Consider the following 15,718-nt stretch of genomic DNA (forward strand, 5'->3'; position numbering starts at 1 on the left):
CCACAGAAACTGAACCCAGGAGAAGCTCAGTAGATAGAGCGGGCAGAATAATGAGTCGTGTGCGACAGTGAATATCAAGACTGATGGGTGACCCTGCCAAAGCTGGGTAGGGAGAACTTCCCTCCAGGAATGTCCTTACCTCTGTCCTTTTGCTCTAATTGCTGTGGACGTGCCAGGTAGCACAACGTGGCTCCTGAGGGTGGTTCCTACTGATGCTGGGTAAAGGTCCCCTCATTCAGAGCCAACGACTAACACAAAGTAAAAATTCCTCTGATCTTAAGCCTTAGCAAGGGTTATGTTGCCTGGAAAAGGGAAAGCTTCAGGTGGGGCATGTGTGTGGAGGCCAGAAGGGAGTAAAAATCAGAAGGCAAGAGACCTGCCCTCCCTCACTGGTCAGTAAGTTCCCCTGAACTTGGAACTCCTATTACCAATCTCTATTAGGCACTGCTCTTCACCCAGCGATGCTCTTATCCTTGAATTGCACTGACTTCTCACATGTTTAATGTTAATTGTTTACTGTCCACAGTAGCTAGATTGGTCTACCTTTTTTTATTGTCATATAGATATGTCTTTTGCTCATCTGTTTATATTAATTTTCAAAGAGTGTGAATTCTTAGACCATGTTCGTGGGCAATACATTCTAAATTTAGTTTAGTGTCTACCTTAATTGCTCATCGCAAGCGGGCACCGATAAAGGCTTTTTGATGATGATTATGACTGCAATGATTACACTAGAAATCAAAGGCTACTTCTTGTAATTTTAGAAGACTGCTCCTCTGGAAATGCTAACCTCCTCTTTTACGAGTCTTCTCTCACAAACTGCTTTCAGCTGGGCTTGCCTGAAACCTAGTTTCATGGTCAGGAGACCTGGGATCTGCATTAGATTCACCAACAACTTCTTTGTGAGTCTATGTGCTTCAGTTTCACAATCTGCTAGTACAAGACAGAATAAGCTCACAGGGCTGGCAGGTAGGGAAGAGAGGCAGCATAGGAAAGTAGGTGTGCAAGGACTTTAAAAGTAGGACATTAGGATCCTGTCACAAGTCTACACCTCCTTTCCCTCTGAGACACTCTTCTTTCTCCCCACAAGCATAATTCTTCCGGGAGGCTCGGGATGCTGGTGTGAAGGATGAAGTACCACCCTTGTGTATCATTTTCTGCAGAGACTCCTCCCAACAATTCCTTTCACCTCATCTTTTCCAGTTGCTTCTTCTTTACAGGCCTTCAAAGAGCTACTTTTTCAAGCCTGGGGCCTCATTTATATTCCCATTCTGTTATTTTGGAGAGAAACACTTGCAGGGAGGAGATACCTAGAATGCCAAAGATTTCTCATTAGAGAGAAACGTCGTGAAGAATCAAATGGTGAGCCCCAGAAGTTTCAGAAGACAGAAAAGGAATAGGCAAAAATAAACTCCAGGTGAATGAAAGACCTAAAGTTGTAAAACAAAACATAACAACACCGCCAAATTATCTGAAAAAAATATAGAATAGCTGTATGATCTTAAGACAGAATTTCTTAAATCACATTATGAAACATCAGAGGTCATAATTGGCAATTTTGATAAAGCTGACTATAACAGATATTAAAAACTCTTACAGAAGAGACGTCTTAAGGTTAAAATACAAGCGACAAGGAGACAGGAAGAAGAAATCTGCAGCATACATGTACATCAGAAAAAGATGGGTGTCTGTGAAGGACTCCTACAAATCAACAATACTAGTAATAATAAAGAAGAAGATAAACAACTCAATAGACAAAAGGTATGAATAGACAACTTCCAGAAGAAGAAATCCAAATAACCAGTAATACATATAAAAACCTACTCTACCTCTCTAATAATTGGGAACTTGCAAAGTAAACTGATGAGGGACTGTGAAAACTTTTTTTTTTTAATAGAGGTACGAGGGATTGAACCCAGAACCTTGTACATGCTAAGCACACACTCCATCACTGAGCTATACCTTCCCCGCTCAAGTCATTTTATTGTCAGCTTGCCCAATTTGCAGATCGTATCATCCTCACGTATATCTAGATTGTTTGAGGACAGTTATTTTTTCCTTTTTAATTCATGCTATACTTGCATATTCCTAATATCCACAATATAACCTCTTCCTGTTGCTTTTTAAAAGGCTTATTAGCAACAATATCTAACACTTAAAACTGTGAGGTCCTCAACCCAGAATAAGTCACTAAATCTGTGTTAAAATTTTTTGGTCTCTTTTTTTCTCTTTAAGTGATTCCATCCAGTGACCTCCATAAGCTTGCAGAACTAGCACTGATTTTTTTTTTTAAGAATTAGCATCAGTTGAGGTTATCTCAGGCTACATCTTCCCTAAATAGCATTTTGATTTAAAACAAAGTATCTTCTATTAAAAAATCATCAAAAAAATCAGACAGCAAGGACTGTCTGTCTCCTATAATAGGAGACTTTGTAAGAACACAAAATATAAGGCAACTTCCTTTCTGAGGAATTATTTTGAGAGAAAAAACTATTACCTTACATTCAAGTATGTAAGGCACTTGTTACTTAATAAATATTTAATGAGCACTGCTTGTGTGCCAGGCACTGTGCTAGGAACTGGAAATACAGTGAGTTTAGACTCTCACAAGGAAGACAGTCGTTAAATGTATAACGCCACAGCTAACTCATTATGATCATTTAAGTATTATGAATGATAAGTATGGTTAGCTACAAGATGATTAACAGGGGAGTCTAAGTCTGGGAGGTTCAGAGTTTCCTGTAATCGTGCTGTTTAGGTACAGTGCAGCAGTAATTCACGTGCCTAGTTGGTCTGTGTTTAAATCCTGATTCAAACCTTGAACAGGTTATTTAACCTCACTTTCCTCATTTATAAAGTGGAGCTAACAACAGCATCTGCCTTATGAAGTTTAAATGAGGATTAAACGAGTTAATACATATAAAGCACGGAGAACAATGATGGCGTATAGCACCTGCTCAATAAAGGTTACCTATTGTTATCATTTCAGCTGGAACCCGACAGACAAGAGGAAGGGAAGAAGGAAAGAAGAAAGTTCAAGCCTAGAACAACATGTGCAAAAGCCAGAGGCACAGGGGCATAAAGTTGTTTGGCCCATTCTAGAACTGAAAGGCCAGTGTTTCTTAGCATAGAAAGCTAAGGGGTAAGAGATACTGTGAGATATGAGATGAGGCTGGGAAGGTAGGTCGGGTTAAGGAGTCTGAACTTTACCCTAGGAGTCAGACGCAACTTGAAAGATTTTACAAAAGGGAGTGATAAGCTTAGACTTGCAACTTCAAAAGCTTTCTCCGGCGACAGCATGGAGAACTGGTTGGAGGGAGGCCAAAATAGATGAAAGGGAAACCAGTAAGGAGGCTACTCTGGTAATCTAGATTAGAGGCTGCAATATAGACTAGGGTAGTGGCACAGAAGAGAGAAGGAAGCTGGATGACTGAAGAAACAGAAGACAGAACCAACAAGACTTAGTGCACGTATATTAAGGTGAACGGCATGGAGAGCCACTAAACAGTAAACAAATATTTGAGGAAGGAGTGAATGAATTCCTGTATTCGCGCCATACTGTTTTACTACATGAAATACCTTCTCTCTACTCCATCTTTCCAGGTAAAATTCCTCCCCATTTCCTAAAAGGTGTCTGATTAATCTTGTCCCGTTCTTTCTAGGAGAGTTCTAGAATTTAGAGCTGAACTTTTTTTTTTTTTTTTTTTTTTGGCGGGGGGGGGGGGGGGGGGGAGAGGTAATTAGGTGTATTTATTTACTTATTTTAATGGAGGTACTGGGGATTGAACCTATGCTAAGCACGTGCTCTACCACTGAGCTATACCCTCCCCCTAGAGCTGAACATTCTTGAGAGAGGCAAAGAGGACTATGTTGAGAGGACTTAGAAATTGCCTGAAGATGAAGTTCATATTTTAGTCACCTTTCTATCCCACGCACCCCATCTACCTAACACTTGTAGAGATCCACTCACTGACAGAACTTTTTCTCTGACTATATGAGTGATACAATCGTAAACAATTTACGCTAATATAAAGCTCTGTGACCCATAAAGCGTTTTACAGACGTGGGAGCCTTCACAACCATTTTCTTCTCGGATCTTCAAGAGCCTTCATAAAATAAGTATTATTGTAGAGGCAGTAAACTCAGAACTAAAATGACAACTCACACACACACACACACACTGAAGGAAACGGTAGGGCTCAGATTCGAACCTAGATCCCCTGGTTTCAAATGGGATGCTCTTTTTACCACTCCTCATGGAGGATGAATATTCATATGTAGTCAAGAGGACTGTTAACTCTTGTAAGCAGCTTAGTACCACTTCTGGGAATCCTTCCCAGTTTCGGGCATTAATTAATTTACTGAAACGTGTTTATTGAGCAACAACTAGGCGCCCGATACGACACCTAGTGTTGGGGGTGAGGTACAGCAATGAGTAAGACAAGAAGGAGCTTCCCAGTCTAGTCAATGCCGGCCAAACAAGGAAACGACTGTATAATAAACGACGTAAGGGTAAGTGCTACGAAGAAAACACACAGGGTGATGGGAGAAAACGTATGTCCTTTTGGTCAGAGAAGGCCTCTCAGAAAAGTGACATTAAGGTTGAGATCCTAGCATGGTCTTCAGGAAGCGCTTAACAAAAAACATTTTTCCCACAGAGCTACTTTGAAAAACGCCAACAAACAGAAAGCGCGGACTTTGTCTACACAGGGGCCGCTCCCAGGCCTCCCACCTTCCCCGCCGGACCGTGACTGGCAATGGACAGTTCCCGGCCGGGCCAGGCTCCAGCGCTAGAGGGCGCCGTGGGTCCTCCCAGCCCCCAGGAGGCGCCGTGGCCTCGGGCTCTGCCTAACTGACCTCTGGCATCTGCAGCGCCAAGGCTCCGAAACCCAGCGTAGGGACAGAGGGCGAGGGCGGCGCTAGGAAGCCCGGAGGCCCTAGGGCATCGCGAAGGGTCACGAGGCCCTTAAAGAGAGGACGTCTCAGGATCACAAACCCGACCAGAGCAGATACACCCTCGCTCCCTGGGACATAGCCTTTAAACCAGGAAGTACTGGTGGCGTCCAATCCTGGCCCTTCTTCCGCACTTAGCCTCAGCGTCCCTTCCTCTCCAGGGCGGCGCGAGGCGGACGGTCTTTGGTTACCATTCAGCTCTTAGGAAAGACGCATGCGTGTTCTAAAGAACGTGAGATACGGGGAACTTTGACCCAAAGACGACCCCTTCTCGTCTCCCCCTCCCTCGCTGTGAAGATGGCGCTCTCCAGAGTGTGCTGGGCTCGGACTGCTTTGTGGGGTTCGGCCGTGCTCCCTGGACCTTATGCCGCTCGGAGGCTGCAATTTGTCCGCTCTGGCCTGGCCTGGGGGGCCCCTCGGTGAGGGACCTGGAGAGAGAAAAGCATTTTGACGTTCAGGCCCTTCTAGTGTCTCAATCTTGTTTGCATGCTGTCTCGTAATTCTCAGGCTTCCACGCCCGGCCCCTGGATTTTTATTCTTCCGTTCAGAATTGGCATCCGGATCCCTGCTAGAGACCGGGCTTTCCGACCCTCTCAATTTTCAGTTCCCCATGCTGTCTGAATTCCTCACCCGTCCTGAGCTCATGTTTCAGCCTCCCTTTTTCAGCTCAGATTTTCCCGTTTTACCGCTGCTTACCTGGATCTCACTTCCACGGCGTTAGCCTGCGGCTCAAATTGTCCTGCAGGCCTTCCCCCGTCACCAGACTCAGCATTCCCCTACGTCCCTTCTTGCCTGGCCTCTCATCTGCCTTACCTGTTTTTCTCAGTCTGATTGTTTATCTCTCCTTGATACAAAGGTCTTCCTTGGATTTCAAAAGTTTCAGGTCTTAGCATACATTCTCTGAGGCAGCTGTTTTACATTATGGACCCCAGACGTGACAGGGCTTCCGGGGCTGATTACCAGATAGTCTCTTTGATCTTTATAGGTCTTCAAAGCTTCACCTTTCTCCAAAGGCAGATGTGAAGAACTTGATCTCTTACGTGGTGACCAAGACAAAAGTGATTAATGGGAAATACCATCGTTTCTTGGGTCGTCATTTCCCCCGCTTCTATGTCCTGTATACAATCTTCATGAAAGGTAAAAACAAACCTAAAATAAAAATCCATTGAATCAGCTCTTGGGCCGTGCCAGAGAGTTAAAATAAGTAAGCTCATTTGCAGGTTCTGCTCTAGGGGTGTGAGCTGGGATGTCTTCTGTTTCATAAATGCTTGAGTGTTAAACTATTTCTTGGAAGTTAGCACTTATTGTGGATGTTTCTAGAAAGGTATTAAGAGAAATGACCTCTGACAACACCTAGGAGGAATATAGGTATTTTTTCACTTTTTGTAACCACACATTTGACTACACTAGACATGCTTTGTCTTGCGCAAGAGCAGGGATCTATGGCTGCACAGACCTACCCTGTGATTTGTCAGTTGACTTGGCCCATAAGAAAATGTGGTCTAATGCTTGTCACAGATCTCTCCTAGGTAGCATGTTGTGGAACTAGCACTATATGTACTTGGTTTCTGAATGTTTTGGTTCAAATCAGACTCTGCTAGTTACTAGGAGATGGTGTAGTGTCAGGTGTCCACTCTGGAGTTAGAATGCCTGGGTTCAAATTCTAGCTTGTTACTACATGTCAAGTCCTTAGGGCCTGATGCATAGTAAGTGCTCAGTAAGTGTAGCTATAACTATTATTATACTTTATATGTTTATCATAACACCAGTTATAGTAAACTACCACATTGTTAGTTCTGAATATTATAATTATTAGTAGCTTTGTGGACTTGCAGAATCTGTAAAGTGGGCATAAGAACAGCTGCTTTGTCTGCTCCCAGGTTTATAACTAGAATCGAATGAAAAAAGAGTCTGAAAGCATTTTGGTTGTTTGTTTTTAAGCCTTTTATTATGGAATATTTTCAACATACACAGAAGTGGAGTAATAGAATGAACTTCCATATTCTCAACCTCACTTCAACAGTTGTTGACTCATGGCCGCCGGTCTTGTTTCATTTCTACACTTGCCTTCTGTATTATTTTGAAGCCAACCTAGACATACCATTTCATTCATAAACATGAAAGCATTTTTAAAAACTGAAGTCCTAGGTCAATGTAAGAATTTTCTTGTAATGAAAAGAAAAATGCAGTCTTAGAAATATGTTGAATTCTGGTAATGACAAAAGTGTTCTAGAACTGAGATAAGCTAATACGGGGCTGGAGTTAATTAAGCAAGACTTCCTGAGGTTAAGGAGCTTTGGATTTTTATTTTAAAAGGGAGTAAGTAAGGAACCAGAAGAGGGAGACCGTTCCATAGTAGGTCACAGAAGGTGAACTTGGCTGGAAGAGAGGTGATATGCTTGTGGGGGAGGGGGAGGATACAAAAAGAAATATAGGTCGACCTCACGAGTGTTTCAAGTGACCTAGTTTAAAGCTGTGACTTAGAGTGGTGTTTGGGAGGGATTAGTATGTGCTTCGTGGGTGAACATGGAGTAAAAAGCTGTGGTAATCGAACTGGGGTAACATCACACTCTGTCCTCTACTTTAATGAGGCAGGATTGCAGATGTTATGGGCTGATGCCAGAAAGGCTAGAAGGATAAAGACAAATATGTGGAAGCACAATATAAAGTTTCATCAACTTTCATACCGGGAGATGGAGCATTTGCGACAGGTATGGGCCGGGAGCAGATGTCCAGAAGTTCATGGTGAGGGAATTCAAGTTAACCCAGATCTCAGGTTTTTTTCTTTCCCATTTTCTTCACCACTGACCAAGCTCTTGCCCCTTGCCGTGAGATCACATTATTTGTCAGAATCAGGTTCGTTCAGAGTTGGGGCCCTCCATAGCAGAGCTCCATAGAGTTTCTGGCATGCTTTTTGAATAAAAGTTGTAAACAGTAAAATCCAGTTCATTTCTGAAGATATAAAAATCTGCAAGGAAGGCTACAAACGGCAGCAGGAAAGTAGTATCTGGTGGTGACTTGATGGTAGTTTTGAAGCTGAGAGTAAGGATCTAAGACCTATTCTGCAGATCCAGAAGAATTCACTGAGAGATTTGGTATAATGTCAGGCCTATTTGGGGTACAAAAGTGAACAAATCAGGGCTTCTGTCCTCAAAGAACTTACCAACTAGAGGTGGACAGAAATAACCTTGATCCTGATCTGGGCTATGATAGAAGTTTACTACACAGTGGGGTGGAGGGATTGTCCATTGTATTAAGAACTTACATGGGTTAAAACTGCATCTGTTTATTTCTGCTTAGTTCCGTCGAGACGTCACCAAGTGTCTTTTCCTAGGTATTATTTCCATTCCACCCTTTGCCAACTACCTGGTCTTCTTGCTAATGTGAGTACAGAGTTCTATCACCCCAGCATATTGAAGATATGTAGATTTTTAAAAATTACAAGTCAAGAACTTTCCATTTCAGAAGCTAGGCAGAGGTTATCAAGCCTCCTGCTCCCATCTTCTCATTAGTCCGAGGTTCATAAAAGCCACCAGGGTTACTCGGATAGCTGTGGGTGTAGGTGGCCTGGACTCTCCCTTAGCTGCCCCTGTGTGATGTTAAATAAGATAATGACCATCATCGTCATCCCTAGAAGCAGTAACCCACTCTCTGAGAGGCATAGCAATTTTGGACAGGTTTTTTTTCTTCAGGAGAGAAATGTATTTCATATTCTGATAATATAAATCTTTATTACTTTACATTATATCCAGAGAAGACATTTTTAAACTATGACCTTGCATGTTGTTCTAGTTATCTACTACTGTATAACAAACAACCTCACAGCTTAATAGCTTAAAACGACCACCATTTTCATGATTTTAAGGGTCAGGAATTTGGGCAGGGCTCAGGTGGGTGAATGATTTTTCTCTTCCATGTGATGTTGACAGAAGTCCCTCGTTGATACTTAGCTGGTGAATGGACCAGTCTGGACAGTCTAAGGTCACTCTTAATGTCTGGTGCCTTAACAGAGATGGCTTTGGAAGATGGGAACTGTCAACTAGAATGCCTACATGTGGCCTCTTTGGTGGCTTCAGGGTAGTGAGACTTCTTCAATGGCAGCTCAGGGCTCCAAGAATGAGTGTTTCAGCAAATACAAATCCGCATGGCCTCTTCTAACCTAGCCTTGGAAAAGAGTCACAAATACTGACTTCTGCTCTATTCTATTGGTTGTCAGTCACACAGATTTTAAAAAAGCAGGAGACATAGACCTCACTTCTCAATAAGAGTAATGCCAGGGAATTTGTGACCATGTTATAAAACCATATGAGTAGAGAAATGAATTAGAGAAATTCTGTTTTGTATATACTTAGGGACTGTGCTACAGTTTGAGGTTGTCAGCATCACATCCAGTATCCAGCTCTGTCCAAAATATGTTCTTCACATGCTTTAGTTCAAAAGGAGACATGTATCTCATTGCTGCGTGCAAGCCTATTCCACTGTTGCTTCCTTTTCACATAACCTGAGTAATGCTGCTTGAAATTGTGCTTCGGTGTATCTTTAAACTTTGGTCTGAAACTCACAGGAAAGAACAGTAAGGTAGGGAATTAGTGTCTCCATCTCTCTTTCCTAGCATTCATGTCTGCTTAATGCTTTCTTAGCTTACATTGAAACATGCCAGTTTCAGCAAGTGACTTTGTGATTCCTTTTCTTTCCAGGTACCTGTTTCCTAGGCAACTGCTGATCCGACATTTCTGGACCCCAAAGCAACAAATTGATTTCTTAGATATCTATCATGCTCTCCGGAAGCAGTCCTACCCAGAAATCCTTTGTTATTTAGAAAGGGTTGCCCCTCTCATTTCTGATGCAGGACTCCGGTGGCATATGACAGAGCTGTGCACCAAGGTATTCCTCCCATTACCCCTTCCTGCAAACTAGGAATCTTGTTAGAGCCAGTGTGTACTAAAACTAGGTAAGAGGGCTCAGGACCATCCTAACATCTACCCATCTCTTACCTCTCGTAAGATGCAACATGGTACCCACCCAGCAGTACATGATATCCTGGCTCTGAGAGAGTGTTTCTCTAACCATCCTCTGGGCATGAATCAACTCCATGCTTTGCAGATGGTGAGCACTTTAAGGCATTCTCTCCTCCACAGCATCACCTCACTTCAGATCTTAACCTGCAGTAACACTGTGTTGATTTTCTCCCCCTGTGTTGTTGTGCCACAGAAAGCCTTGAGTCGAGCCATGCTTCTCACACCCCATCTGCCTCCTGTCGTGTTGAGACACCGTTTAAAGACTCATACCACTGTGATTCACCAACTGGACAAAGCTTTGGCAAAGCTGGGGATTGGCCAGCTGACTGCTCAGGAGGTGAAGTCGGTAAGGGCTTAACTGCAGTATCAACCCTCAATCCTTGGTGGGCTTTTGAGCTCAGGCAGCTGGGAGCTTACAGGGAGCTCCTTGTCTTGCTTGTTATAGCAGAGCCCAGGCTCTTTATCCTCTCACCTCATTTCTGTGTCCTTTTTCTGAGTGAATTTAACTAGTGGGAAGGAATGGCCCACAGTAATTTTGGTTTATGATTCTTTTCTTCTGGTCCTGGAAAAACCAAGGACACTGCACTTTAGATCTGCTGTTTTAGATTGTGTAGGCCTTTTTGCTTGTCATCTTGTCTGTCGTAGTTCATATTGCCTTGGTGAAAGCTTTCTTGTGGGGATGAGGTTTTTAGCTTAAGAGGGATTTGGGATTATTTGTGGGGTTTTACTTCCTTGGCATACCCTTCTGTGATAATGAAGGATCATTTCTCTTCTGAGTGAAATAGGCTTGTTACCTTCGTGGCCTGAATTCTACCCATATTGCTGAAGAGAGGTGTCGAACTTGGCTGGGAGAATGGCTGCAGATTTCCTGCAGCCTGAAAGGTAAGACAGATCCCTATGGTTATGCCATTAAAATCCAAGTCATTTTCGTGTTTTAGTCTAAGATTACTTTGGAGTTAGTAAGTGCTGTGAGACCCTTATCTAACATATATGTCCGATTGAAAGGGCGCAAACTCACTTACCTACAGGGGCCAGGCAGGAAATGAGGTGGACTGAGACAAGAGGGAGGACTGGGGATTGTGGGAGCATGAGAGTGCGCCCGCGCTAGTCTGAAGCAGAGTTTCTCAACCTTGGCAATAGTGATGCTCTGTGTGGGAGGCTGTCCTGTGCATTATAGGATGTTTAGCAACATCCCTGGCCTCTATCCACTAGATGCCAGTAGCACCCCTCACCCAGTTCTGACAACCAAAAATGTCTCCAGATATTGCCACATGACTCAGAGGGAGGGTGCGGAGCAGAATTGTCCTAGTTGAGAAGCGCTAGTCAAAAGGCATTCAAAACAAAAACACTCAGTTGGTGAAACAAAAAGTATCTGGGGGTGGGTGTTAGGCCTGTGGGTCTCCTATTTGGAACCTTTGGCTTGGCCTTGATATTCTCTAAGCCTCTGAATATCAGGGGGCCTCCTAATCTGCTTGGGGCTGAGACGTGTAGTCCACTGAGGACCAACTTCTACCAGAAAATTCCAAAGAGTGACAGTGGTGTGTAGTACCATTACCATCTCTGAATTTCCTACTCATCACATGAGAATCAGGAAATGAGGAGGAGTAGATATAAATACACAGTGGAAGGAAAGAAAGCCTATAGGCAGGGACTGGAGCGAAGCAGGGGAACTTTGGGAACAATGGCCCCTTAATGTCACACCTCTCAGCACTTGGCTTCCCGCCTCTGGTATCAAGCCTGCATAACAAGATAGCTAGAAGGCAGATTGTTCCCTGGCTAAACCGTTAATGCTGATGGTGTTTTCAGAAGCTGAGCTGTCCCTCTTGCTACACAACGTGGTCCTGCTTTCCACCAACTACATTGGGACAAGTCGCTGAGCGAACACGGAGCGGATGGCATTGTCCTGTAGTCACAGAGCACAGCAGCGTGGGACCAAACAGCACTTGTCAGCAAAGAGTCTGTGTGCACTGTTAGGTGTGTGGGAGGGAGAGGGGCGGGTGTCACAGGCTTCACAGCGCGGTGCCCACGTGGGAGCTGAAACTGAAAGAAAGTCTCTTCCCAGGGTGGCGCACGTGAGGTGTCATCCCAGCTTCCTCCGAATTTGCTGGAGCTGGCAGCAGCCTCTGAACTAGGCTTTTACTGTGATGTTTTAAGTTCAGATCCCAGGAAATGAGCTTTTGCTGCAGGTGGGAATCCTCATTTGGTCTAGGACTTACCCACTGCCATATTTACAGCTGTTTTTGTTCACAACAGTTTCTGGCTGGTGAGGGGAGCAGCACTACTTAAACTGGAGCACTTCCATCATGCATGTGCTCTGGTGCTCCCCTCAACACTTTCCAATATGACCAAAAATAGGAATTTTATTTTTGTTCCCTTCACTGGGCTAACCACGTCCCCCTTTTTTCAAATCCTTTAAACATCTTAAGTTTCTGTTTTGTTTTAGTGAATAACTTATGGGTACATCCTAATGGAAAAAAGGAAATACAAGTGCTTCTTGAGCCCTTCCCCAAGTGTTCACAGCCTTCACCCGCCTTGTCTTAATTTCTGGGCAGTGCTCCAGCCCTCGTGGATCTTAAACTCTTTGCTACCTCCACTGTGTTGCAGCAATCCGACTGTAACTGACAGTGGCTGCCTTCTTTGGGCCATGGATCAATCCTGTAAGGTACTAATTACTGCCCAGCCCGGAGACCAGGAGAGGTCTACACTGAGATTGTAAGTTGGGGTCAGGTTTTGTCTATGTATATCAGTGACCTGTAGTAACTTATTGTAAATGCATGGAGCACCCTTTATAAACTCAAGTAAAGACTACCTGAAGCCAGTTGCTGGAAATTACTTATGCATACCCTAATCATTTTACTAAGGCTCCTTTTACAAGACTGACTGGCATAACCTAACTAATGGGGAGATAATTGGTTGGAATAGAACCTTCTTATGGGATGAGTTTACAAGGGAGCTGATTTGAAGTTGATCCTCTTACTGGATTTTAAGATGGTAACGAGGAATAGAAAATTTCATATTATATATAAAGTAATGGAACTAAACTGTGGGCCCCAAGAGTAGGGACTGCAGGTGGGAAAAGCTCCAAGAGGCCAGGATCAAGTCCTGCTTCAGCTGAAGAGGTCCATAAGGGCATATGATACAAGTCAAGCTCTTGACGCTCCAAAGAGAATGTTCTATTTTCCACCAGAAAACGTTCCTATTGTTAAGATTAATCCTTAACTGACCTAATTAGTTTTATAGACAATGCTAGAGAAAGCAGCATCCTTTCTCTAACAAGTAACTGAATTGTGGTCTGCCAAGATAAAGAATAACACACCATTCTTTTGAATATTTCTTTAATATTACATTTAAATATTCTCTTTAAATACAACATTATCACAATGTAAAGGACCTAAAAGGCAAAAAAAAAATTTTTTTTCAGAACCAGACAAGCTTTGGATTCACATTGAAAATACTACCTGTGTACAGAATGTGAGAAAGGAAATTGGAAAATAATAGGAGCTGTAATAATGAGCATTTCTTTCATCTAGGCCTCGACTAAGCAGGACTGAAGCTCTCTGCTTCTGTGATCAGAGGCCTAGATTTTCTAGCAACCATGAGCTATAGTTCTGTCCAACTCAGGTAGCACCAGACTAGGTTGGGACTAGGTTGTAGAAAAGGCCTTTTGCTTGACAAGACAGTAAATGCTAAATGTTAATATTTAGCATTTAGCAGCTTGGGATAGGCGAGTCAGAATCTCAGTCAGTGAAGGGATGGACTTATATTAAGGAACTAGTTTTTCAGAAAAGTTATCTTGGGGGGTTGACAATGAGTTTCATTAGATTCAGATTCTTGGTCTGATCCCAAATGTGTGTCTTACTGAACAGCTGGAGGCCACGTCTCAGCTTAGGCCGGCCTTCCTGAGGAGGGCATGTATAGCGCTTACCCTCCCCTTCCAACACAGACTTCCAGACAGATTCTTCTCCGTAGAGTCAAATTCCCAGTTACGCTTTAGTCTTATATTTGAGGGAACCACGAAGGTGCGGGAGTGTTGCCCAAACCTGGATCTCAGGTACTTAAGACTCAAATTATTTTGTGAGGCCAGAGGATGGGGAGAGATAAAGACCTATGACTTAGTAATTCCCCTCCAAATCTAAAACCAGGCAAAAACAGGAACGAACAGGAGAGGCAGAATGAGTTAAAAGATGTATTGGTGTTAAATACAAGGCCTTTCAGGCTCAGTTTAGCTTTGATAGGTGAAACGCTGCTGTGACATACATGGAAGTTGCTTTCCGACACCAGGGCCTTAATGTCCCACAAGAAAAGGCTTCATGAGCAAGTTAAGTAGGAACAGTTATCTCCTCCACCAAAAAAAAAATTTATTTGTTTTTTCCTGGTTACTGAACCACGCCAGAAGTGAAGCATGGGGAAAGGACGCTAAAGTAGTGTTTTGCTCCCTACTGCCTCCCTTTTAAAACAGAGGCAAAGATACCTTTGCTGATAGAAAAGAATTCAGTGCTGTTCAAAGGAGTTTATCCTGGAATATATGCTGGGCATAAGAGGAACTGGAACTGTATCCTCTCCAGTTCAGGTGCCAATTGAATTTGAGTCCTACTTTATAGCCCTTCAAAGGTTATAGTCAAAACCTGATTTCTTTAGAACCTGGGAGTTGTATGTAGTGTTTAAGAACTGGTTTAGCTTCCAATTTTTATATACCAAGATGGAGGGATTCAATAAACACTTGCAGTTCTTGGGGCTGAATATTGTAAGAATACCCTGTGTATCTAAGAAGGACCATTAGGGTAGATACAGAAAAAAAGGAATAAAAACTAGTTGGTGACTTTAGACTGCCACATCCTACATTCCTTTAAAGCTCAAATCTCCCAAAGTGGGGGGAAAAAACGTGGGTGGAAAAGCAACCGTGGCATGAACGAAGCCATCTTCTTCCCAGACAGCAGCCTGTTCCTGCTGCCTCCTTTGGACATAGTTAATGCTTCATACAGGCCTCCCATGGGATGTGTGAGCCCCAGACTAAAGCGGCCTGACAGCGCGAGGGTTAGACGCGTAGAGAAGACTCAGGCTCTTTATACCGCGTCCCCAGCCGGTCTGGCTCTTTCCCTTCAAAGGAAAAAGGATGGAGGTGGTGGTGGGGGGGGGAGGCGGGGGAGACAAATAGACGAGGTTAACTCTAGTACCTAAGAACATGTGAAAGAAACAATTCAAGTTACAGACCAGGAATCCCCAGTGTGGGGAGCAGGTCAGAGAACACCAAACATGTCAAATATTAACTTATTTACCAAACAGGGGGCCAGGAAAGGCAGGTCAAATTTTTATAAATCCTGGAGGTTTTGTACAGAAGCAGAGACCCTTCCACCCCCTCTTCTCTGGATTCGACCAGGTGACATTTCAACTGTACTATTATGATACACCAAGATGGGGGATCAGAGTAACCACTGAGGAAAATGAGCCTGTACCCCACCTGGAGCTCAGGAGAGGGGGAGGGGCTTTGCCATGCTGTTCAAATTGCTGTGTTCTGGTCCCTACATGAATAGCTGCTTGAATTACCCAGCTTCTCCTGTGAGATCCTCGTTCTTTGTTCCGGTGGCCCAGCAAGCTCAGTATGCAGCCTCCTCTGCCCCGACTGTAGCCCCAGATTGAGCTGGGGCTGGTCTCCTTGGTTCTGTTTGCCCTTTAAAAAATACTTGTACAAACAATCCTTTCCCACCCAATCCCCAGAGACCCCAATAAAATAACAAGGGAGCAGCAGC

At 43.6% G+C, this 15,718-nt stretch overlaps 2 protein-coding genes across 10 annotated transcripts in view; one reads left to right on the forward strand and one right to left on the reverse strand.

Annotated features, from left to right (window-relative positions):
- SLC11A2 (solute carrier family 11 member 2) overlaps positions 1 to 5,041 on the reverse strand; it is a 44,324-nt gene extending 39,283 nt beyond the window's left edge. For all 5 annotated transcript variants that reach the window (XM_032492845.1, XM_032492839.1, XM_032492838.1 and 2 more), the window contains exon 1: positions 4,858 to 5,041. The gene's annotated coding sequence lies outside the window, so the exon portion shown is untranslated. The remainder of the gene's footprint in view (positions 1 to 4,857) is intronic.
- Positions 5,042 to 5,106: 65 nt separating this feature from the next.
- Positions 5,107 to 15,716, forward strand: LETMD1 (LETM1 domain containing 1). 5 transcript variants are annotated; one of them, XM_032492853.1, is made up of 9 exons: positions 5,107 to 5,185; positions 5,939 to 6,090; positions 7,549 to 7,664; positions 8,254 to 8,336; positions 9,651 to 9,837; positions 9,958 to 10,059; positions 10,165 to 10,317; positions 10,757 to 10,853; positions 11,778 to 15,716. In XM_032492853.1, exons 2-9 carry the CDS (start codon positions 6,084 to 6,086, stop codon positions 11,846 to 11,848), a joined length of 816 nt encoding a protein of 271 aa, XP_032348744.1. In that variant the 5' UTR covers positions 5,107 to 5,185; positions 5,939 to 6,083; the 3' UTR covers positions 11,849 to 15,716. The 5 variants fall into 5 exon arrangements, with proteins under 5 accessions (XP_032348744.1, XP_032348745.1, XP_006192483.1 ...); XM_006192421.3 differs by having other exon boundaries at positions 5,182 to 5,372; XM_032492854.1 differs by lacking the exon at positions 7,549 to 7,664 and having other exon boundaries at positions 5,108 to 5,185.
- Positions 15,717 to 15,718: the final 2 nt, after the last annotated feature.

The sequence above is a fragment of the Camelus ferus genome, chromosome 12 (assembly GCF_009834535.1).
Source record: "Camelus ferus isolate YT-003-E chromosome 12, BCGSAC_Cfer_1.0, whole genome shotgun sequence".
Lineage (NCBI taxonomy): Eukaryota > Metazoa > Chordata > Mammalia > Artiodactyla > Camelidae > Camelus > Camelus ferus.

Excerpts from the sequence above, each read along its gene's own strand:
- LETMD1 (XM_006192421.3), top strand. The coding sequence starts at position 5,251 with ATGGCGCTCTCCAGAGTGTGCTGGGCTCGGACTGCTTTGTGGGGTTCG. Across the intron at positions 8,337-9,650 it reads TACCTGGTCTTCTTGCTAAT|GTACCTGTTTCCTAGGCAAC; the intron begins GTGAGTACAGAG and ends TTTTCTTTCCAG. Across the intron at positions 10,854-11,777 it reads GATTTCCTGCAGCCTGAAAG|AAGCTGAGCTGTCCCTCTTG; the intron begins GTAAGACAGATC and ends TGGTGTTTTCAG.